Source organism: Plodia interpunctella, chromosome 8 (genome assembly GCF_027563975.2).
Source record: "Plodia interpunctella isolate USDA-ARS_2022_Savannah chromosome 8, ilPloInte3.2, whole genome shotgun sequence".
Lineage (NCBI taxonomy): Eukaryota > Metazoa > Arthropoda > Insecta > Lepidoptera > Pyralidae > Plodia > Plodia interpunctella.
The window spans coordinates 1947838-1973178 of NC_071301.1; the positions used below are offsets into that span (position 1 = coordinate 1947838).

At 36.3% G+C, this 25341-nt stretch overlaps 2 protein-coding genes and 1 non-coding gene across 7 annotated transcripts in view; 2 read left to right on the top strand and 1 right to left on the bottom strand.

The window, feature by feature from the left end:
* The first annotated feature begins 1264 nt into the window (after window positions 1-1264).
* LOC128672008 (uncharacterized) lies at window positions 1265-13594 on the top strand. The gene is made up of 15 exons (XM_053748887.1): window positions 1265-1487; window positions 2774-2836; window positions 3319-3537; window positions 4514-4599; window positions 5038-5101; window positions 5593-5724; window positions 6495-6557; window positions 6925-7008; window positions 7380-7589; window positions 8497-8727; window positions 9185-9222; window positions 9582-9633; window positions 10030-10170; window positions 10541-10768; window positions 11906-13594. Exons 1-15 carry the CDS (start codon window positions 1452-1454, stop codon window positions 12353-12355), a joined length of 2097 nt encoding a protein of 698 aa, XP_053604862.1. The 5' UTR covers window positions 1265-1451; the 3' UTR covers window positions 12356-13594.
* Window positions 7130-7202, top strand: TRNAH-GUG (transfer RNA histidin (anticodon GUG)). The gene has a single exon. It is a non-coding gene; the product is annotated as a tRNA-His (tRNA).
* Window positions 13583-25341, bottom strand: part of rols (rolling pebbles) — a 243653-nt gene continuing 231894 nt past the window's right edge. For all 5 annotated transcript variants that reach the window (XM_053748882.2, XM_053748883.2, XM_053748884.2 and 2 more), the window contains 12 exons: window positions 21813-21957; window positions 21471-21602; window positions 21065-21196; window positions 20338-20543; window positions 18563-20009; window positions 17998-18248; window positions 17383-17668; window positions 16897-17007; window positions 16522-16679; window positions 16051-16130; window positions 15405-15639; window positions 13583-14818 (listed from right to left, as the gene is read on the bottom strand). In XM_053748882.2, the coding sequence (XP_053604857.1) occupies window positions 14525-14818; window positions 15405-15639; window positions 16051-16130; window positions 16522-16679; window positions 16897-17007; window positions 17383-17668; window positions 17998-18248; window positions 18563-20009; window positions 20338-20543; window positions 21065-21196; window positions 21471-21602; window positions 21813-21957 (3477 nt within the window). In that variant the 3' untranslated portion in view covers window positions 13583-14524. The remainder of the gene's footprint in view (window positions 14819-15404; window positions 15640-16050; window positions 16131-16521; window positions 16680-16896; window positions 17008-17382; window positions 17669-17997; window positions 18249-18562; window positions 20010-20337; window positions 20544-21064; window positions 21197-21470; window positions 21603-21812; window positions 21958-25341) is intronic.

The following is a 25341-nucleotide window of genomic DNA, read 5'->3' on the forward strand; positions in this document are numbered from 1 at the left end:
AATCACGCTTTAAAAATAATTTTCGTATGACGTTAGTATGGGGAGTCGATTTTTTGAGCACGTTCCATTAGTGTTTAAACTAAATATAATTTCTTGTGGTCTAATGAAATATGTAGTACACACACACTAGCTCGACTTTACGGACTGACCTCACTATAAATATCTTCTATCTAAGTAATTAATAAAATCATACAAAAACCGCATGATCTCTCTCATTTTCGCATTTTGCCCGTTGCGTTCGGGGCTGTGACACTGCGAAGCCCAGAGTCAGCGTAAAAAATAGCCTAAAATTTTGATGGTTCGGCTGTGATTTTACAACCGGACACTTGGCTAATGTCAACCCTACTTGGAAATATCCCTTAGTCGCCTCGTACCACACCCACGAGAGGACATGGAGTAGTCTTATTCTAGAGCAACCCAAGATTGTAAAATTAGTAGTACTTATGTACAACTGTTCTATAACTACCGTATAATTAGTAGTACTTATGTACAACTGTTCTATAACTACCGTATAATGAGTAGTACTTATGTACAACTGTTCTATAACTACCGTATAATGAGTAGTCCTTATGTACAACTGTTCTATAACTACCGTATAATGAGTAGTACTTATGTACAACTGTTCTATAACTACCGTATAATGAGTAGTACTTATGTACAACTGTTCTATAACTACCGTATAATGAGTAGTACCTATGTACAACTGTTTTATAACACGTATGTACGTACTAGTACAACTACCCTTGCTAATATTATTTTGGAAAGTGAGCTTTTACGTCTGTATACCTTATCTATCTTGTACTTCTACTACTACTTTATCTCTCTTGAAATTTCTCATTAATACTGTTAATAAGAACACGGGGGAAAACATACGGAAAAAAATATTACCTACTGTTTCTTCTGGGAAATTCGCTCGGATGAAGCCGCGTGCAAAAACTAGTACCTACCTACCTTAATTAAGCCTGTAGAATTAATTAAATACGAACAATTTGTCCAAAATTAAATTTATAGAATACTAGATGTTGCCCGGGGCTTCGCTCCCGTGGGAATTTTGAGATAAAATGTATACCTTTATAATGGTGAAAGAATTTTTGAAATCGGTTCGGTAGTTTCGGAGATTACCCGCCTCAAACATACAAACTCACAAACGTTTACCTCAATATAATAATAGTATAGATGGCCGAACCGCAATGCCACTAGATAAGATAAACTCACATACATACATGAGCCATGTAACCATAACACTCCATTTTATGGACAGTCGTGTAAAAACAAAAAAGTCGAACTCACGCACGAATCGTACATAAAATATGACATCTCCATAGTTACATCAACTAACCTTGCGTTTATTAAACATAGTGCGCAAAAGAATTAAAAAGTTTATCACAGTTGCCCTCCGGGCCAAATAGTGTTATCACATTTAGTTATTCTTGAACGTTCGAGCTGTTAACATGAAGGCACTTTGGATAATTGTGATTTTGCAATCGGTAAGTATTCCATTAATATTCACTAAGACATAGTGTGCTTAGTGCTTAACTTCAATGTTCAAAACAATAATCATAAATTGTTAAATATAATGGCTTTGACTTATGGGAATGAGGTCTATTTCATTGCAATTACTTCACGTAATTGATTATTTTTAGGGTTCCATTCATCGAAATAATAAAAACCTTATAGAATCACTTCGTTGTCTGTCTGTCTGTCTGTACGTCTATCAAGACGCTTTTTCTCAAGAACAAGTACACGAGATATCAAGTTGAAATTAATATGTATTGAATATGGGTCTTTGATAAATTTTAGATGTGAAAACACCAAACTTGTGTTCAAAAGGTTATGGCCATTTATGTCGCCTATTTTGCGATTTCACAAGGGAATTAAAACCTAAAGTAGCTTAGGGCTTAGAACACAGATAAAGTAAATAAGTACATACTTATTTATGGTATTCTGATAGTTTCAAAATTAGCGTTTTTGTTATGTAAATACTTATTCATAAAGAAAATTATCAATAAATATAAATAAATAAATATATTACGATAAATCGCACAGATTGAGCTAGCCCTAAAGTAAGTTCGAGACTTGTGTTATGGGACGCTATAACTCAACGATACTATATTTTATAACATATACATATATAGATAAAAATCCAAGACGCGGGCCAATCAGAAATAGATCATTTTCCATCATGACCCGACCGAGGATTGAATCCGGGACCTCTCGGTTCAGTGTCAAGAACTTTACCACTGCGCCACAGAGGTCGTCAAATATTAGCAGTTTTTACGGAACCCTCGATGCGCGAGTTCCACTCGCGCTTGACATGTTTTCTTGCATGTAAGTAGTTATGTCGTGGGTTCGAACCCGATTAAAGACTGATTTTTTAAAATAATTATATTTTGGGTACGTTACGTTGTACAAACGCAAACGCATATGTACGTACCGTACATATGCGTTTGCTATATAGAAGATACTGGGTTCGATCTTCACAGGGCAAAATAAATAAATCTGATTGACCTGAGTCTTGGATGTTTATCTATGATGTGTTTGTATAATTATGTTATAAGATATAGCATCGTAAAATTATTTTTAATTACTTGTAACAATTCTCGAACTTACCTACTTTGGGGCCATCTCAATCTGTCTAATTTGTATTTAAATAGGTAATTATTTTATCGCGATAATTCAAGAAGTAAAAGTTTGTAGAACAGTTGAATTATCCTATAAGGAAGGAAAATGTAACTGACAAGCCGTCAAACATTTTCTTTTTTAATTTTTTTAGTTGCAGTTGCCGATATTCGCTCAAGCATCATTTGGAACATCGTTTCTGACGAGCTCCAAATTGGTAAGTATTTTTATATTTCTGTATTTTGTATAGGTACCTAAGCACTAGTTTTAGCTCCTGGCTTCGCCTGCATCAAAAATGCAAAAATAGTCCCATGGGAATTATATCTATGATAGGTATAGGTAATTGATTTTCTCAAAATTTTATTTATACCTTATAAATGAAATTTTGTGAAAATCGGTTAAATGGTTTATGAATTTATCGTTTACAAAATTATATCTACGACTACAAACAAGTAGCTATTAAAGTGCTCACCTGATGGTAAGCGGTTACCTTTACCTGTATCGTATAGATACCAAATAGCGCAAACATTTGGATGTGTAATTTTATTTAAAATTAAGCAATAATAATTATTACGCTTTCGACTTGTGACATTCGACGATCGCCCATCCAGCGCAGACTTCTATATTCCAAAAATTTTTAAATGCTCATCGAAAAAGCGTTATTCCGAGCGAGGCCCAACTTATCCAATAAATTTTCAGTGTCGCGGATGGTCGTGTCTAAACAACAAGTTGGGTCTACCGAACTCGCTGCCATCTCGCACGCAATATGAAGTGATCCTTAAGTCCCTATTGCCTGAAAACTGGCATTTACAATTGGATAGCGTACTGGACACATGCTACCAGAACAGAACAAGGGCATACACGAATACGTGTCCTGGACAGGCGATGATGCATTGCGTCGTTGATAACCTGATTGAGGTAAGTTCTACGACGCGAATGCGCCAAAATTGCATAGTTTGAATGAGAGCTTTTATTCACCGCAATGATAACCCAGCAATGTATGTTGAATCCGCGATAATTTATAACCAGTGGGCGAAGTGAGACGCTGCGAACCAATCACATTGCAGTATGGTTGTCGTTGCGTCACAATGGCACAATATGATTGGTTCGCTGCATCTCACTTCGAATCGATTCGATGGTGGGAAATGAAATGCATACCCCCACTAAGTAACCCCCCAGACCCAAATGTGAAAAGTGAATTCCGATTTCGCACTACGCCTTAGTTTTTTATGTGATAAAATAACGGACTTCCCCCCATATAATCAGTCCATCTATTCTCACACAACTTTTGTATTTTTGTGTCTATCCCATGGAATTAGTAGGTACTAAATCCAGACAAAAAAAATCAATTCTATCCTTAGTATAGTAAAAAGTCACGGCAAAAAAAAACCTTTGAAGAATCTTTCGACTCCGTATAAAGACAATAAATGTCGCCATGGGAATCGAATCTAAAATCCGGAGTTTGTTTTAAACAAAACAAACAAAAATCTAATAAAATATTAACAATACAAGCCTAGATACCCATGTGAAACTGTTCAGAAAAACCTTCACTATGACTCACCTATTGTCTATTAGTGAATACCGTGTGAATATCTATGCGATAGATATATTGAATCCGTGTGGTCGTTGTTTTATAATATTTTTAGATATATTTATATAGATACCAGTAACCCTGTATATTTCAGTCGTATGAGCATCTTCTGTATAGGTATATCTGTATAGTTAAATTTCTCTAATAATTTTGACTCTTACCAAAAATTGTTCGGCCACGCGAACGAAGTCGCGGGCATCAGCAAGTAAATAAATAAATGTAAATAATATATATATTTTTTAATCATCTGCAACATGTTTCATTCGCAATACGCTTCTTTATTAAATAAACCAATGTTCACAGAATTGTCCGGAATCACATCATAAGAAAGAAGATGCATGCACACCTGTGTCCTGTACGGCTGGCTTATCCTACATGTTTTCTCAAAGGTATTATATTTATTGAAGTACTAGCTTTCGCTCGCGGCTTCACCCGTGTGAATTTTTCTTTTTGCCCGCGGTTTCGCCTGATTTTTCTGCGAGAACAAAACAGAAATGATTTTCATATAAAAAAAAGTAGCCTATGTTTGAACGAGGGTTTTTAACTACATGCATGAGAAATTTCATCCAAATCGTCACCGTAAATCATTACCACGTGTGTTGGCAGTGTTGGTAGTTGTGTCACGTCGAGAAATACGTTTTAATTTATTTAACTTTTACATCACCTCATCTCTCTTCATAGTCGTATTCCTCATGGCTGAGGGTCTCGTGGTCATTATGTGAAATTAAACACACACAACAACTTTCTTGGCATTAGTAATGGAGTGGTTTGCCATTGCCTTCTCCATCACATCCTAGGAATCTAAAATAATGTTTATTTTGTTACAGCCGTTACGAAGATTTCGAAGAAAACTTGCCGAGAGAGAGGCGCCCGACTTGGTTTTTGAAAAATGTAAGTACCTATCTATCTATCCACTTTTTAACTAAACTTCCTTAACAACTTATAAAATGATAGTTTTGCCCTGTTTGATAACTAGTTGTGTAGAAAAGAAATATTTTTCCACTTACTTACAAACATCACAAACGAACTATGTGCTTAGTATGATGTGTTAGTCATACATGCAGTAAGCCTTAGAGGAGTTCTCTCGTCGGGAGCAGAACCTGGGTGCACCGGGCTATCGTACAGGTGAACGAGAGAGGGGGATAGATTGAGTTGGTAATTGTAACTCTCTCATTTGAGCGTTTTCCTACTTTTTCGTATCCACTATAAAGATTGGAAAATCTTTATTTTTTAGCAAATTGATTTTTACAAGTACCAACAAGTATACACAACTTTAAAATAAATATTAATAATATTTTTCTTTTATAATTTAGTGGCGTAGTATATAAATAAAATTCCAGTACAATTTGAACAATCTACTTTTTTTTAAAATTTTTTCCCAGTATTTCGACACAAAATGCTGCGACCTAACGCCCCTGTTCAGTACATCCGTATTAGCTGAGTGTGGCTTTGCGGAGTTCATGCACTATTACGAACATGTGCCCCAAAACGTTGTTTCCTTCAGCAGCAATAAAGTAAGTTTAAACGTCATTACAAGTTATATATTCGAAGGACTCTTAAGATCCAGCTACATTGCTCCGTCGTGCCAAGTTGCGTAGCACGAAGCTGCTCCATTGTAATCCGTTGTTTTTACACAAGTTTTGACATTGACGTGCTTCGATGGACGTTAACGCAACTCGGGCCTAGAAATTGTATTATTTTTTCTTTTTTTTTTATAAATAAATAAATATATTAGGACAAATCACACAGATTGAGCTAGCCCCAAAGTAAGTTCGAGATTTGTGTTATGGGTTGATCTTCAGTACAATCTGCAATTTACCTAAACGCCATCTATGGATAAAATATATTTTATTTATGACAAGTAGCGCATGCTGTCACTGATGCTTGCATTGGAGACTATCTCAGTGCTGCCCCTGGCGGTGCCAATATTGAATTAAAAATAGATTACTACTAATTGGTTATTTTTGAGGCGTCTTTTTCTTGTATGAAATTGGGTATCTGTACTGTTGATACTAACTCAACCATACTATATTTTATAACAAATACATATATAGATAAACATCCAAAACCGGGGCCAATCAGAATAAGATCATTTTCCATCATGAGCCGACCGGGGATGGAACCCGGGACCTCTCGGTTCAGAGCCAAGCACTTTACCACTGCGCCACCGAGGTCGTCGATTTATTTTGTGTATTCGAACATATGCATATTTTGGCATTTAGATACGATTACTAAGCATATAATATGATATACATGAACTTACAATGTAATAATTTGATTGCAGAAATATCCAACATTGCGACAGCCGCCTCTTTCAGTGCATGTGAAACATGATACTCCTAAAACGGTAATAATTATCACACACTACTACTAATAAAATTTGTAATCTTAATAATTTCTTAGCCGACATTTTTTGTTAGAGAAAATTATTCTTACGAGTACCTTATTTCTCTTATATATGACGAGTACTTAATATGTAAAATGTCAAAATTTTTTAAAGATTTAACAACAAAAAAAAAAACTTTTTCATGTTGTCATCAATTTAATTTATTTTTGTACACAATTTATAAAATATTTGCGGTCGCCTGCCGACTTCATCCGCGTTCTTGTAAATTTCATCAAATCAGACCATTTTTGTGACATTTTTTGTTACAAACAATAAAAAAAATCTATAAAATATTAGTATCGATTTATGGATTTAATATTTATTTCAGGCTACTCCAAGCAGTAAACAAGAAAATTCAGTTAAAATAGTTGATCCGATCGTCCCAACTACTACTGAAGCTGTTGATATAAAGGTATGCCAAAGCGCCATCTTGCCTTGACCTTGGATTATTTTTACCTAATTTTTGTTTGTTTTTTTCATTGGGTAAGAATTTACGACTAAGTACATATGAATAGCTCGTTCATCTACATGAGGACCTCGGTGGCGCAGTGGTAATGTGCTTGCCTGTGAACCGAGAGGTCCCGGGTTCGATCCCCGGTCGGGTCATGATGGAAAATGATCTTTTTCTGATTGGCCCAGCTCTTGGATGTTTATCTATATATGTATTTGTTATAAATTATAGTATCGTTGAGTTAGTATCCCATAACACAAGTCTCGAACTTACTTTGGGGCTAGTTCAGTCTGTGTGATTTGTCCTAATATATTTATTTATATATCTTTCAGGATCTAGATCCTCTGGACTGCTGCGACATGTCTCACTTCATCCAGCCCTCGTGGCGTTCCGAATGCGACTTTGCTATCAGGTGGGACAACCAAAACAGACTGAGTCTTACCACAACGACACCGGCGGAAGAATCTCCTAACACGAACTTATCCGAACGCACTTCGAGTCCCGAAGATGTTAGGAATGACGTCAGGATTGGACCGCTTCCTGTAAGTATCTCTTTCACATCTGAGCGTGCTCTTTCTTATCTGTAGTGGCGTTCAGCCTCCTTATAGATTGATTGACTCTGACTTTATGGCTTTTAATAAATAAACTTGACAATAAACAGACTGGAGAAAAAAAAGCACTAACGACTATGGACTGTGTGCTACGAGACGCCGACCAAGACGGACTTCGACGACTCAGATATTTAAAAAATACAGACCTTTTATTTGGTGTGACGCCCCTTCACTTATCTAATTTTGTTACATTCCCAGCTGTAACAAGTTCTCGGCATTAAAAAAAATTTGACACTTGAAGGTTCGGCGGAGGTTTTGTGACCTGTTCGCCTTCCTGACTTCAACTCTCTTTTGAGTTCGAGAGTGCTATAGTTGTCTATAAGCTGTTAAAGCTTTATGTGACTTATTCCCCTCGTAAGATATCTATAGCAGGATATGGAGTGAACCTGTGGAGTGGAGTCATTGTAGGGCAGGAACCACACCACTTCGTGTAAGGATCGAACAAGTCTATAACAAGGTTCCAATAGATAACCTCTATAAGCTAGATAGGTTTATTATTTGACACACTAAATTCTTAGCAATTCGTTCTGTAATGTTAGTAATGTAGTTTGTAAAACAAAAGGTGTGATTTCTTTTTTTTCTGGGCAAACGCTTCTCCACGCTTTTCCCCATGGAATCCTGACCCTGGTCTTTTCTATCCATCTCTTGTCGAAATTCCTAAGTTTATTCGACATCTAGTCCTAAATCTGGCTCGCTTTCTGTGCCAGTCTGTTGGTATCTACATAGTTGGTGAGAATGTGGGTCCATTTTTCGGAATAAAAACGGTAAACATGACCTCCACCATACCGTTTCTCCAATAGTAATTACTTAACTTTTTTGATTTTGATTTTATTAATAGTGCGAGAGTGAAACTTGCGTGTTCAACAAGCTGAACATTTTATCGTTAACCGGCGACGTTAACCTGGACTTGTTCACCAAACTCCTGGACAACTTCACCCGATCACACCCGGAGTTTACCAAGGCTAAGGCCAGGGTCATCACAGAGTGTATGAAGAAACCATTACTGGGGTATGACGAGGAATGCCAGATTAATAAGGTCTTGGCTTGCACTTTCGATGTTTTATCTGAGGTATGTAAGTTTTGTTTTCTTTTTTTCAAATCGTAATTAATTGATAGTCCAAATTTACGAATGTCTCCCACGGGAACTGCAATTTTTCCGAGATTAAAGGTATGTCCTTCTTTGTACTCCTTTGGTATACGGCGGTATGAGAAGAGAGGAGCACAAAGTAGTAAAAAGGGTACGGGATTTGAAATTGAATGGAAAACGAAGTGGAGATGGAACAGATCAGTTAACATCAGACATGGAGGAGTTATGAAGCCTGACATGCTGTACCAACCCCGAAAATGGGAGTAGATTAGATTATCTTGACGGGGTAGACGGAGCCAAGAGTTGCCATACTAGCCTATCGCCTATAAGAAGATGGTCCAATTTATAGTTCTTTATCTGCACGATAGATGATTTTGGAAGACTGTTGATTGTCTAATTTGTCTAGTGACCTTATTACAATACTTTATTTTTATTTCAGTATTGTCCGTACACTAATAGGAAGAATGATCCTTGTAGGTAAGTCCATCCATTCATATAAATATGTTTTAATTAAATATACATATATATTGTTATTTGATTAAAGTCTATATGGATGTGTACGGTTTGAACCGCACATAGACGCAACAAATCGCCCGATAAGCATTTATTGCACGAATGCATAATTTTGTAATGTATCAATCTGTTCACGATTCACCTTCGCACATCATCGCCGCGCATCGCGCTCGTGTTCTCATTAGCATCTAAGTATTTCTGAATACATTTGCTTTTATCTCAGCAGCAGCTATTCAGGTGTTAACGTACAGGATGTATTTCGGAAATAAAATTATTAAAAAGGGTCATTGATTTCAGTGAACATAAAAGTGTTATGCTTTCAGGAAACCTGATTCCAACATGATGTGTCAAATTAGTTCCTCTCATATTAGACCAGTAAGTATTTCTTTATGTAAATCGATATCTGGTTTTTTTTTTATTTTTATTTATTCTAGGTACCTAACTAAATTATATCTAGATTTTTAGTCTGTGGTTCCCGCCTTAGAATAGGACCACTTCATATCCGCCCGTAGATGTCGTACGAGGCGCATAAGGGATAAGAAACCTGGACAGCTGATAGGCAACAACATCATTCCCAAAGTGGGTTGACGTCACGTAGACGGCCGGTCGTAAAATTACAGTTGAATCTCCAATTTATCTGGTTTATTGTTCACGCGGGCCCTAAGTTCCGAGGAATCACACACGTTATAAGATTTAAGTATTTTTTTATGAGCAATGACGCATGGCTCTCAGCGTTTTTTCGAGAATAATTCACTGAAATTTTCTGTACAGAAGTTCCGTCGGTCCTTCTGCAGTCTACCCGACTTCGTGCCAGAGAGGGTGCTCTCTGAATGTGGTATTGTCTCGCTTTCTAATATGATGTACGTGAAGAAAAGGCCGAAGAAACGGTACACCGCCAAGCCGAGTCTTGGAGTAAGTTTTAATTACATTTCAATTAAGTTTTATTTATGACGTGATGGTGCACTCAGGATCTGTTCCCGACGAGGTAACTCCTCAATGACTAACTGTATGGGCATGATTTACCTATTTGTCATACGTCGAATGTAACAAGATCTTTCTGACAACAATAAAAGTTTGTGTCAAAAGTCCTTTTTCCTTCACCATTTCTTAATAAAGTGTATGATAGCCTAATGTAACACATCGAACAGATAACGTTGAAAAAATCTTTTACAAGTGTCGTTTGATGCTATTGTATATCTGCTATATAATTTTAGAGAGTTTTTTCTAGCAGTTATTTTATCTGTCAAAGTCAGTCATATTAATATTTATATCTCAATTTCAGTGCCAACCCCTAACCGAACCCACCAGCTGCCTCCTCGACAAAATGGGTGTCATAAACAAATACAAATTCGTTGACTATTTCAAAATGAAGGATTTAATACGGAGCGCCAAATCTCCATGGTCCGCGCTCACCGACGTTTACGTCAGCGCTTTTACGAACAAACCCATGTACGGTAACCACTGCAACTCGCCCAGACAACTGCTCAATGTTATCGATACTATGTTGATGGTAAGTTCTACCGATTTTGTTCTGTCGATCTCATAGTCCTACCAGCTATTTCGGTTCTCTGACAGAACTTACATTTACTGATTTACCACAAGTCATCATCATATTGAGTGTGTTATTGCTAACACTGGTGTCAAATTCTATACAAGTCGCCTAAAGGCATCTGACATGACTATTACGACTACTTGCCGCCATCATCGGCAGGTAGTCGCATACACACAAGTGAACTAAACTGTCCTGTCCACTCGTGTAGGTTTCCTCACGATGTTTTCCTTCACGGAAGCAAGTGGTGGGCTACAAAAACTACTTTATATGAGTCAGATTGGTATACAAACTCATAAGGAACGAATTGGATACGAGCCTGAGACTTTTGGATCCACAGGCGGGCGTCTTAACCATTACACCACCACCGCTTCAACTGACAAACACACATAAAAAAGCTACTGGGATTGGAGTTGTTATTGTGGATTGTCATTGGAATTAGATTTCTCCCCGCAATCATCTGCTCACCTGTCCCGAGTGCCTTAACAATTACTCGGGCTGACTTGATGGCAGCTTCCTATGAAGGCTCGGTCTTGGCAAAAATATATTTAGTATCCAATAAAGCGTTGTAGATTTGCCATCGATACTTAAATAAGAACCAAGTGAGCGCGAATGCTCATTCTATCTCTGTCTGGCTGTTCCATCAATGTATTGCGCCTCAGGGTATTGCGAGCAATTGATTTTATGGGGGTTACGAGATATTAAAGTTAAAAGATATTAAATACATACTTCCCTCAGCGTTGTTCCTTAATAGTTTCGACATTGGGTTTTTCAAGAAAAGAGTATGGCTTTTTCAAAAAGTCGGGAACGTACCGTTTCGGGTTGCTGGTGTCCATGGGTTGTTGACCATCATTGCTTACCATCACAGGGAGAAGTGCGGGTTTGCACCTATCGAGTCGATTCGAAGTAAGACCCAGCGAACCAATCGCATTGCTGTGTGGTTGTCGGCGCTTCACAATGGCGCACTGCGATTGGTTAACTGCGTCTCACTGCGAACCGTCTCGATGGTGACACGTAAATAGGAAAGGCAACCCGCACGTTTGCCCAATAATGTAAAAAAATACTACATTGTTCCTGTAACATCTTTCTTATTTCCAGACATGCCCAGTGTCCTTACGAAAGACAACGGCTCAATGCAACCAATTCTTTACGGAAACCATGAACACGGCTCCGTACACCAACACCAACTTGACCAAGGCCAAACTGGACAGAATGGTCAACCATTTCCAACATATCTTCCTACCGGTCACCATATACCAGTCCAACGTTTACCCACGTAATAAATCTAAGATTAGTTACAAACCTTTATATAATTATGGAGTTTTAGCGTCAGGAAACGTGCCACCCGTGTCTATGGTGGATATTAACCCGAAAACGCCAAAAAAGCCATTGATGATTCTACCAGTATATATGCGTTTGCATAATCAGGGTGTTAGGTACCCTGCTATTGGGTCAACTGGCACATCTAGTCTGTACAGCAGTCCGTTGCTTAGAAGTGCACCGTTAGGTCAAAATTTGGCTATGCCTGCTAAACCTAAATCAGTTTGAATTAATACGTGAGCACCACAGAAATCTGAATACTCAAAAAGCAATAGAAATGGTATTTACTACTGTACTACTTTTTATTTTTTGGTACTTGGTACTTTTTGGTACTACTGGTACTTCTGCTAGTACATTCCAGAAAAGGTCTTGACGCAAAACCTCTCTATATTGTCACTCTGGATAAATTAATCAATTCCGATATGATATTATTATTCGATATAATACAATACCTATGTTGAATTCCGATTGTTTAGTGTATTAGTTATCTCTTCATTGTGCATAAATAACTTTTGTCATTATGTAATTTCGTGTCATTATGCTAATGTGACATCTTGAGTTGACTTAGCAAAAAATAAAACAGTGTTACGTATACAGCAATATATAAAGAAATAGACAACCAGTTGTGATTTACTTACCCACAGCGAAATGTGGGCTTCGAGTTTAAGGACTCTTGGCTCTGTCTACCCCGTGAGGGATACAGACGTGACACTGCACTGTACTTTGTGATTTCTGTGGCTAGCATACGAGTGGATTGCACCAGTCAACTTTGACGTTGACAATAAACTGCGCGCCGCCATCGTGTAAAAACAAAATGGCGCTCTTTCCGTTTTTCTGCGCAGGTTAAAGTTAACGTCAAAGCTGGAACAACTCACCGTAAATAACCTTAACCGGTAGTGGTGAGTTACCGTGTGTACAATCCATTAGCTAGTTTATTTAGGTTGAAGTGTAGTTTTAATGCGATTTCAAAGAGGCTAGCCTCTTCAATTGTAATTTCTTTTGTAAAGTTTTTTCTTACAAGCCTTATTATATAGGTAAATAATCGTACCGTGTCACTTTAAGATCTTACAGCAATGTAAATAAAAAAAGTTTTTTACATTACTTCCTTTTTAATTTTTAATTTATGAAATTAATAATTGATTTATTTAAATAAAATTCAACAATAAGTTCTGAGAAGATTGTTTACATATTAAGACCCTATTGTAACACTTGCTGATAAAGTATCAGATAATGTAAATGTAACATGTCAAACAGCTTTAAACAATATTTTTAACAAGTGTTGGATAGGGCAAACTGGCCAATCATATTTGAGCAAATTGTAAAAATTTAGACAGTGTTCATAATTATTCTGTATAATATATGTTATATTGTGTTTGTTCGTTTGCTTTTTAACACAATTTGTGTTGTGGTGTTATTTGATAAGTGTTAGTGATTATAAGAAAAAAAAATAAAACATTTCCGAAGCAATACGAAAATTTTATTCAATAGATATTATGTGTACTGTCACAGTAATTATTATTGTACTTAAAATACACTTATTTGTCTAAATAATTGTATCCTCACCATTTTCATTATCGTCAGTCTTACAAATCGTCAAATGGATATTTTGTCAAAATACGCAAATTTTGAATAAATAATGTAATCTTACTATACCACAGCATGGAAAATATTTTTTTTTTTTTTACTTTTTTATTTAAAAAAAAAGATGCTTTACATTTTTTGTGGTATTTTATGTTTTAGCACGCAAAATATTCACAATATAGGGAATTTAGAAAAATGAATAAATAACTTTTAATTAGGAATTCACTCTGGATATTTTTATATATTTATCCAACACATACAAACAACTTGTTCAAACCTAGCGTTAGGTACTTAATTTAGTTTCAAAATTTCATAATACACTCGTTTTTTTTTAATAAATTAAAATAAAGCAAGGAAATGGGCACGTGAGTTTAACTCAAACTTAATTAAAAAATAACAAAATAATTAAATAAATTGCAGATTTTCGTTTTAAACCAAGGCACGATTTCTTTTTTTTAAACAAATGGGATATGGCTAGCTATTTTAAATAAAAAGACAAATTATATTCGAGTCTAAAATAAAAAGTCACTGTACAGAACCAACGAAAATTTTAGAATTGCGGCTATATACATGATATTATCATTTTATATAATAAAAAAATCTATATAGTAACTAGGTATCTACAAGTACAGTAAAGCCATAAAATGTAATCTACATAATAAAATGTATATTGAAAAAAAAATATAATAATTGTAACGAATCTAAAGAAAATACTAATTGCATTGATGGACATAACAGTGAACTTATAATCCGATTAACAAAGAAATGTAAGATTATTCGCACTTTAGTATTAAACTCCTATATTCTGTTTTAATATCAGGGCAAGTTTAGACTGATAGTGTCAAAATTTCGTATGGATCGACTGTCGCCACACAAGCTGTGTGAGCCTGCGTTGATTCTTGTCAAAATTTCTTGTTGGAGGGCCTTTAAAGTCCTTATAGCGGATAAGTCGGTAGTTGGGGCGAGGACCAGGGCTCTCCGGGCGTGGGGCAGCGCCTCTGAGGGCTTGTTGAGGGCCAGGATAGCTCGGGACATTGCGTACGCGCATTCGAACGCGTTCGGTCTGAGGACGGACGCGCGGGCGGCGAAGTCCAGCGCTTCTGAAGGTTCCTGAAAAGAAAATGACGAAGTTTAGCTTACTCGAATTAGACAAATGAAAAAGAAGTATTTATGATGGAATTTAATTCGCAATTAATTTTTGAAGTAAAAAATAGTAAAATAAAATTCTATTCCGTTTTCCTCATACATATCTAAAAATACATTACCAACCACACATCTACCTTAAAAATCAAGTTGTATCACGATCATAATTGAATTTATTTGGTTGTAAATGTCTGGTGATCTACCAACTGATTTGGGCAACAGGCAGAACAGTGTAGAGTAGAAGAATTAGTTTATTTGCCACTAAATTAACATAACAAAATATTACATTGTTTTCATCTCATGGGCACAGATCCAGGCCCAGTCTCTGACTGGGAATTTTCTCATGCAACGATCCTGATAAATTTCATTACCTATGCTTCTTCTATTCATACACTCTCTTGGTTTATGCGCTCCCAATTGTCCCTTCACATGAACATCTGATCAACTTGTAGTAACCACAATAGAAAAATTAATGTTTGCGCATTCATCCCTTTCTCTACATCTCCAGACATTTTTCTAATTTCAAAAGTCTTTTGTAAATATTTTGACTTACATTCAGTTTCCTCTTACACCTCGACAAGTTGAGCAACAAGTTGGTCTTCAACTGCACAAACGCAGACACGTGCTCATGAGGTACCGGCTGCGTGCTGGGGGTCGTTAACCCCTCGTCGCTGATCAGGGGGTTGATCTTCTTCAGGGCGTACTGGTAGCGGTGTGCCGCCTCCGAAGGTCGATTCTTACGGTACAACATATTACCGTCTTCCAGCAATTTGTTTAACAGGATTAACCTGTAATGAGGAAATAAGTTATTTATAAGGCAGAATGAAGATTTAACCTATCTAGATTTCACTAAACGAAGTGGCGTGTGGTCCCGTCTTAGAAAAGGATCACTCCTTATCGTGGATGTTATTGTTGCCCGTGTAGTGAAAGAGAAAGAAAATCATATTCTTTCTTTTCTTCTGTAAGTGCCAAAGAAAGAGCCATGTCTAATGCCATTTCACGTTGAAGCCATGATTAAAGGAAGAATTTGACTATTAATTTCTTCAGGCTTAATAGGATAGGATCTTGAAGCCGATAGATATACGTAGTCGTAACTCATATCATCTGACTTTAGGCGACGTGAACAAAATTGCAAAGTATATAAAGTTATTATACTCGTATGCTCGAAAAAGAACAATATTTCTTTTTATGGTACTCACATAAATTCTGGTTTTCCTGACGCCATAACCCACGTCGTGGGGCCAAGTTTAGCGCCTTTTCGCAAGAAACAGTTCACCACCTGAAAGGTAATCAAATTGATATAGAGGAAAAGAAGATTCATTAACTAAAAAATATATCTAAGTCCAAACCCGTTTATTGATTATCTGAAGTATAGGCCAATAAAAACATAAGAGGTTTATAACTAGCGATTTGACGCTGAGAAATTCTGTTTTTGGAAATTTCCTGTTTTGAGGATTCTCACAGATTTCCAAGACAATCATTCTCATCGGAAATTTCAAGGGAAAGGATATTATTTGGGAAGTTCCGTGAATATTTTCTGTTCCTATTTCCGTACATTCTCAAAAATTTCTAGAATGGCACATCGCTAGTATAACACAAAATAAAAATGACGCAAAGCAGAATGTATAGCATAAAGAAAGAAAAGGTAATGAGAAAAAATCAGAACTTACCGGCACATTCCTCTGGCCGATGGCCCTGTCCAAAGGCCTCAATCCACTGTGGTCCACCTTCTCCAGCGAGGCTCCTCGCTCCAGCAGTATCTCAACCAGGTCTGTAGGTCCACCGCAAGCCAGGCCCAGTGGTGTACGACCGTTACCGTCTGGTTGATCTAAAAATTCAAGAGTAAAAGGGTAGAAGTAAATCTTTTTTCTTAATTTCCCTTTTTACATTATTTAAATTACTGTTTCTATTTTGTTCTGTTTACAGAAACGACGAGAATATCTTTGAGTTGAGAGTGTCTTTATTTTCTTTACCAATAGGTCGTGGCTTTTTCCCAGCAGTGGGACTTAAGATAGAAAAAAGATTAATTATTATTAAATTCTCACCAATAAAAGCTCCTCTGTCCAATAACAACATCATGGTTGTTATTCTGGATCGCAAACACGTCCAGCCCAGGGCTGGCACGCCTTCTGCATCTACGCAATTGGGGTCAGCTCCTGATAATAAATATGATGAAATTTATTTTTTATTTACTCACTTGTTGCTGAGCGGTACTTACCTACATAACCTGCAATATACACACTGCACTAACGATAACGACACCTATTGTAAATCTTTTTAGTAGTCTATTTTTTTTATTGCGTCTACTTACTTTTAAATATTTTGAAATTAAGGACTGATCTTTATTATCTCTCGTCTGAGCATTTTCCCCGGTTCCTCAGTCTTTGAGCGTCAAAGCTCAGGAACAGCTAAAGACTGATATTCCATTCTTAGCTCGTAACACTGCAATTTTTATCTTGAGACATGATCTCCTTTCAGAAGGAGAGATTTTCTAATAAGTATATCAAATTTACCATCTTTAAAAAACTCACCATGATTTAACAATATCTCCACAACATCAGCGTGACCTTCAGCTGCGGCTAAAATCAATGGATTTTTTCCTCCAGAACCTGCCACGTCTGCTCCGGAATCTAGCAACCTTAAAACTAATGTAGATCTTCCATTCTTGGCTGCTAACGCTAGTGGCGACATCTGTCTTGCATTGAGGGAGTAGGGGGTAGCTCCACGGATGAGGAGCGCGTCTGCGATGGCCACGTTGCCGGTGCAACAGGCCGCTGTCAGAGCGGTCTCGCCTGTCACTGGGCATATGCCGTCCGGCTGGAAGGAAGACGTGGGGTTTAGTTCAGAATTCATTGTATTGTTTCAAATGACAACTTCTTTTTTTATGGTTGAAAAAATATTATATTGCTAACACTGGTGTCAGATTATTCATTGAATATTATATATAATTTTAAGGGTCTCATATAATAAATAAAAAGAATCTGGAATGCGCCGCATCGAGGCAATGTGCTTAGAATGCTGTTATCATTTCTCCGCTAAACTACAAGGCTTATATTTTCTTTTTGAGATTATTGATCCTAAAGATTTCCACATTAATAGCAACCTCAAAAATTTCCACATTAATAGCAACTAATAAAAAAACTCACTATCAATTCAGCAGTATCCAGCAGATACTCCACGATATCCAGATGTCCATTTTGAGCAGCTGCAATTAAGGCATGTCTCGACCCTGGAACCAACTGTTCTATGCTTCCATCATCAATGTCCAAGGAATTCCTGTCGTCCTTTCCTCCAGTCTGACAACCCAATAGGTATATCACTGTGTCCCTGTGGCCGTTTTTAGCTGCATGGACTAGTGGAGTTTGTTCAGCTGTGTCTGTGTGACTGAGGGATGCACCTGAAAATGTTTAAAATGCCTTTAAATATATGAAAATGTCTCACAAACCTATATCGCAAAATAAATAATGACCTCGTCAGTAATGTACAAAAAAGTGGATGTTGTTCAGTCAGTAGGTCTTATTGACTATTTTTCGGCATGTGGAGCAGAAAGGTATTTATAAAATTTCCCAAAAGGTAGCCTAGATGAAATTTATTCCAACGATAAGGCCGCCTTAAAAGCACACTTTACTTATATAATTATTTTGTTATGTATATATACTAGGTAAGTTATGTGTAATTAAATGTTATAGTATTTTATAAAATTATTCTTACCTGCTGCAATAAGTCTTCTAGCAACATCTGTGTGACCTCTCTGGCATGCTAATGATAACGCCGTACATCCTTGGGAGTTGGTCATCTCCAAGTCTGCCCCAAATTCGATCAACAGCCCCACCATCGATATGATTCCTTGATAGGAATACATGCACAACAACGGCGCATTTCCAAGACAATCCGTGATATGGTTCGGGGATCCACCAGCTAACAACATCAATCTTGATACTTTCACATTTGGAGTGTATATGTTTCTAAGATTTGCAATCGCTTCACCGACATTTGAAGAACTTGTTGATACCATCGCTGCTTGAAGATCTCTTGGGCATAATCCGAGCTGAGCTGGTCCTAGATTCCTATACATATGTGCCTTTAGAATGTGATGTCCCAGTTCCATAGTTTTTTCTGAATCTAAAGGTGATTGTACTCTTGAAAGTCTGAATGCAATACCACAATGGCCAGCTCTTAAATCACATAGAAATTTTGCACTCTCATTGTCGTCACGTCTTATCAACCATTCCCTGAAGGATGGGTGAAAGAACATGTACGTATTATCGATCCGTTTAACTAGGAAGTCGGAAAGTGTTTCGAATCTGTCACAAAATTCTTCCCATGGCAGAAATTGGTTCACCAATAAAGAATTTACAGAATAATATATTTCTACTAAAGTTAAAGGATAGAGAGCTGCTAGGCAGACGCTTAGAATATGCGTTATCTTTTCAAAAGATTGCACTGTGGGAAATCTCAAATTGAATTGTAACAAAAATATCTGAGCCAAAGATATTGGCACTACTTTGTAATTCGTCGACTTTACGACAATGTGACTTCTCTCAAGGAGATCCAATATTAGTTTCAGGAACAGAAATGAGCCTTGACTCAAATGGAGTACATATTGTGCAAATTTCATCACGGAATTGTGCACTCCTTCTGATTTTCCTGTTGAACATTTGATATTCGTTTCTATTATTGGCGTTGATTGTACTCTTGCGTTGAAATATTCAAGTAAATCCTTATTTACATTGTCTGAATCGTCCAAACTTAGCCTCGTGTAAGGTAGCTGTTTAGTTAATTCTAAAAATTGCGCTCGGATAGTTGCCACTACTTTCAACCAAGATGGCATTTCTGTTACATGCCTTATAAGGAATGAGGCTATGGTGTGACCATGATCTGGTCTGTGATATTCTGCTTCACACAACCCATCAACAAGAATAATACTATTGCCTGAGTCTATGCTTCCATTTTTCCTCAGTATGATGAGTGGTTCAATTATTCCTCTCATGAAAGCCAAGTCAGGGTCTGCTATGCATTCTTTCAAAGAAAGACAGGCTATAAGATGGGGTTCACTGAGGATATACTCTCTGTATGCTTGAAGCCTTGGAGCTTGACACAGCTGAGCTGCCAAGGAATGTACGAATTCTCCAACCAGGCATGTACTATTGTTGTCAGCCTGAAAGAAAATTATTTCTTATTACATGACTGATACTTTATCACACAATGTACCAGTATTATACAATTTATAACGATAGTAAAATGTGTATAGTTTTTTCTAACTTTGATTATTGTTATTATAATTACATCACTTTTAGTCAGGTAAACTAGGAAGGTTAATTATGTAACCATTTTTAGAACAGTTTATGATTAAGCCTATGCCTTCTGAGGGACAGAAATTTTTTATTAGACAATACTCTAAACCAACAGAAAGATTACACTTTTTCGCAGTAATTTTGCAAAATGTGATTAATGTCAAGACCATAAAGTTAGTTAAAATTTCGTACCTGACAAAAATGATACGCCACGACATGTGAAGCAAGATGTGTGAACAGCCCCGCAGTCGTTTCCTCTGGCAACATTTCCCTGATGTCCGACTGCTCCCTCAACTCCTCGTACTCATAATTCCTCTTCCTCCCGAAGCAGGAGTACTCCACCAGTTGCAGGATCAACGCTGTCTTCCCTGTTCCCGGGCTACCAGAAATTAGGATCCCTGGGGAAAAAATATCTTAAAATACCTTGAAAAGATATTTGTTTTAAAGGCTCCAACGTCAGTCTCCTCAATACAGTTATAGGATACGAGTATAATGATAAATGTTATTAAAATTTCTTCATACAATCGCTTAGCAATTTCTTTGAAAAAGTAAAGGATCATGCACTTGAATTGCAATTAATGCCAATTAAAATGCAAACTATTAATCGAGAGCCAAACATGTCCATCTAATTGTAGATGAGTTAACTACTTTTTTGCTTGAACTTGAACGCGCCATTTCATTTGTCCCTTTAATTAACTCCGTAAATGGTTGAAATGATGTTTCTAGTAGAAGACGTTTTACAGCGAACACATTAACGGGTTGTAAAGACGATAGTATTAAACCATCACGATAAGGAAATTTAATTACACAACTTGCAAATAAAATACTCGAGCTCATAATAAAACTTTTACAACTAATAAAAGAGAAATGATTGATGTTGATCCAAGGGCTCGTAATAACTAAATAACCATATAAGTACCTGATGTACTGGATTCCAAAGCCTTTTCCATGTCCCTTATTAACCATTGCCTTCCTGCAAAATAAGCATTGCTGTCCGTGGAAGGAACCTCAAAGAAAAGCGGCCTTAAAGTCAGAGGCAACGACGGGTACACTGCAAAAGAAGAAAAAAATATTGTATTTTTATGCAAAGAACCGTAGCATGACTTTTTGGAACGACCTTTTACGGTTAGACGCAACAAGTCCAGTGCAGTAACAGGCCGAATTATACTCACAAAGTGAAACGAGAATATATTATAATAATAAAATTGACTTTAACGCGAATTTAATAGCTCCTGGTCAGGAAACCTTGAAATATCTTAACTATATACAAACTCCAATGGAAATTAGGAAAATAGTGATCCTTGTTTAGAAAATGGGCTAGATACCTTTCTTGATTTCTGATGATGATGAACACTGTTTACTGCTGACCCTAGCTGACCTTCTGGCCGCTGTTTTCCTGGATTTAAAGAATCCACTAGACATACGAGTCAACTCTTCTGATCTTCCACCTTGTAATGCTGTAAAAATATATTAGTCAATCACCAACGGTAATATTGTATTACGTCACTACATTTATTTGATTTACTGTAGTAATTTGACTATCCAATAATATTAACACAAATAAATAATAATATATAAATAATAAATACTTAATAAATAGGTACTTTAATCTTGAAGTTATTCTTATCGATTCCATAAAATTCTTGTAAATACAAACGTTAACTCACTATTTACGGAATGCCTTCTGCTACCAGGACTTGACGAAGAACAATTGCTAGCAGCCGATAATGACATGGACGCCAATGATCCTAAAGAATCGCGCCCTAGAGGCGTCGCTGCATCTACTTCTGAAGATCCTGTCAGTGTGGACACCTGTGAGGAAAAAGGGGTAAAGTTAATTCCAGCAGTTTGTGTAATAGAAAAAAGATGGCAAAATGTGTGGTATACGACGATATTAAATAGAGACAAATGACTCGCTCATTATAAATCGTATCCAATTGTTTTTGGTATTGGATTTGGACAAACGTAGCACATCATTGCTTCCACATGTTCTCTCTTTGTTTTACACGATGCGTACATGATATGGAAAAAAGAGACAGCAATATGTGTTTGTATGTATTATGGTTACGGTGCTTTATGGTCAATGGATCTGAACTTAATTTGTAAGTAGTATTGAATCGCAAATTGCTGCAATATAAAAGTAAATTAAGTCATGCACAGAACCATTTTTGGATATTTAAAATGAAAACTCTTTATGCCTAGCATTTATACTACATAGAAGAAGACATCGTCCAAAATATTATGGAATGGTCAACCAAACGGTTCCAGTTCTTGATTTTAAACATTTCAATAGTAAATCTAAAAAGCAAATTGTAATGAAATTGATAGAGGAAATATCTATCTCAATAATACACTTTCACAATTCACAGTTTAGATCTTTATCGGAGATAATAAAATGTACGTATGTTTAAAATAATGGAATCTTCTAGATCTACGTAGTTAATTTATATGACTATGATGTTGTTTTAGAACAGGCGTCAACATAGTATGTAAAAGGACTGTAGGAAGCTATAATTCCATACGACGTAAATATAGACAGAATGACTGGAATAATATGAATAATACATTATTATCAAGATATATGCAAATATAAACGTATTAAAGAGTTTATAGACGGAACGTTCCTTGCAAACGGGATATCATTTACTAATTTTATTAATAGAAGCTAATAGATAACAGTAATATAAAGTTAAAATCATGGTTTTTACATTATCTAATGGCCTGTTTCACCACTGTCTGATAAACGTCAAATCATATTGTAATCTGACAGAAAAATTAACTTATAGATATGTAAGTCTGTGTTATGCGATTGGACAGTTAGCCATATCCAACATATGTTACATTTTAAGCTATTTGATACATTATCAGCAAGCGATGAATTGGTCCTAATTCTTATGTAATGTTAGTGACTTGAAAGGACATAAATTCTATTACTAAACAATTTTTCGTAACCAGATATGATTGAAGTTATCATCCTTGTTGCGTAACCAGTTACCATAGCATTTTCGTACTCATTCGAAAACTATATTTTCATAAACGTTGTATACATCTTTAGTGTCGTCGTTTCTGAATTACTTACTTCAGAGTTACAGTTAGCACACCTATATTATAACAATGTTAATGAAAAATACAAGTGCCGGTATATTATAGCGGAAAGTTTATGCGAACGCACGTGTGTATGGCCCAGTCGTACACGATCACTAATAAACTATACAAGAGCGACCTACTTAACAGGATCATTGAGTATAACATGAGGTCTTAACTCTATTAGATTATAATAGTGTAAAATGTCGCGGCCAGAAATGGTCAGAAACTGGTCTTTTTCGCAACGATTACAGTCCATTGGGTATGAATTGTCGAGTGGCTTGTGATCAATATCGAAGATAATAATAATTTATAATAATAATTTATTTATTTCATAAAAAACATACATATTTGGACTTACGTCTAATTAGGTACAGTAATAATGTATTTAGGTAATCGTAATCACATAATTATTGGTTGAGTCCATCACACTAGTGTTTAAACTAGGCCGAGCCTGTATTATAAACACTAGGTCCCTTCACAAAATAACATTTTAGGAATATTTATTTACATTTAGAAAGAACATTTATTATTTTCTCAAGTTAAGTACAAAATTATAATATATTACGAACATAAAGGTGTCTAACTAATTAAACAATTCAAACTACCTACATAATTACCACGGAGGTACAAAATATCCCAAGATTGGCGTAAACAAGCATGACTCATGCGCCGTGCGACTGTGAGCATTCAATTCATTTTAGTTAGACTACGAAGAATATGGAGTGTGGCAAATAAGTTAACGCTTTTATTTATATAAATTCAGGTTGTTAGTATTTTAGTTTAGTACAAAGTTTATTAACATATTAAGTTTGATTTTGAAAGGTATTTTATTAGTTTTATATTATGTGGTAAAGTATAATATATGTATATATAGTAAGTTATGTAATTAGGATATATATGATATTTAAAAATGTATTTTTAATATTTAAGTATTATCATTATGATTTATATATTAATATAGATTACAACTTTATTATGACAAGATTGATAGAAGATTTTCCGTGTCATCGTAATTTAAGGTTTTAAGCCATCTTTGTAGTTTTTTCTTCATTAGATATTTATTAAGGTTGTGTATTTCAGTTATTCCGTTTACTTTATTGTAAAGTTTAGGTCCTGTAAAACATTGAAATTTTGTAATAAAATAGGTTTTACGACTAAATGTTGGGCAGACTTTATCTTTTCTACGCATCAAATTATATTGATCAAGTTTAAGGGGTGTTGTTTTATGCTGAAACTTAACGATGTTTGCTACATAAAGCTGTCGCACACTCAAAACATCGCTTTCTGTGTATAGTGCTTGGGTCGGATACTTGAATGGCCTGAAATGGAGTACCTTCAATAGACTACGCTGTGCTCTTTCCAGAATCAAAAGAGTTGTCTTTCTGGTACCACCCCATGCTCTTATACAGTATGTTAAAATGGATTGTCCTAGCGCAAAGTAGACGGATCTTAGAAGCTTAATATCAGCGACGTGCCTCAGTTTCCTAAAGATTGGTATTAGACGCCTAATCCTCGCGGTAAGTGCATTTATTTGGGGTTGCCATGAAAGCGTTTCGTCAAGAAGTACTCCTAGGTATTTAATGTTACTAGATCTTTCCAAAGAGCTACAGGCACATCCTGAATGAGCATTGAGGTTACAGGTGTGGGCTTTAATTTGGAATTTTGAGGAGGATGGCAATTGGTTACGGTTTATACCAAATGTAATAAAGTTAGTTTTCTTAACATTTAGTGTAAGGGTATTAGCACATAACCAACTCATTACCTGTCCCAGCCCTACCTCAGCGTTTTTACGAGTTTCTTCCCAAGTGTCACCATGAAATATTAGTGCGGTATCATCGGCAAATGCGAATATTTCTCCCTTGAATAAGTTCATGTTGCACAGGTTATTAATATATATTAAGAAGAGGCTTGGCCCAAGCACGCTGCCTTGTGGTACTCCAAATGTTACTGCAGCATCGGAGCTAGCATAGTCATCAATGACAACTCTTTGCGTTCTATTAGAAAGATAGTCCCTAAATAGTTTTAGAGCCAGACCACGAATACCCAGCCGTTCCATTTGTTTTAAGAGCTTAGGAATAGAGACCGTGTCGAACGCTTTAGCCAAATCTA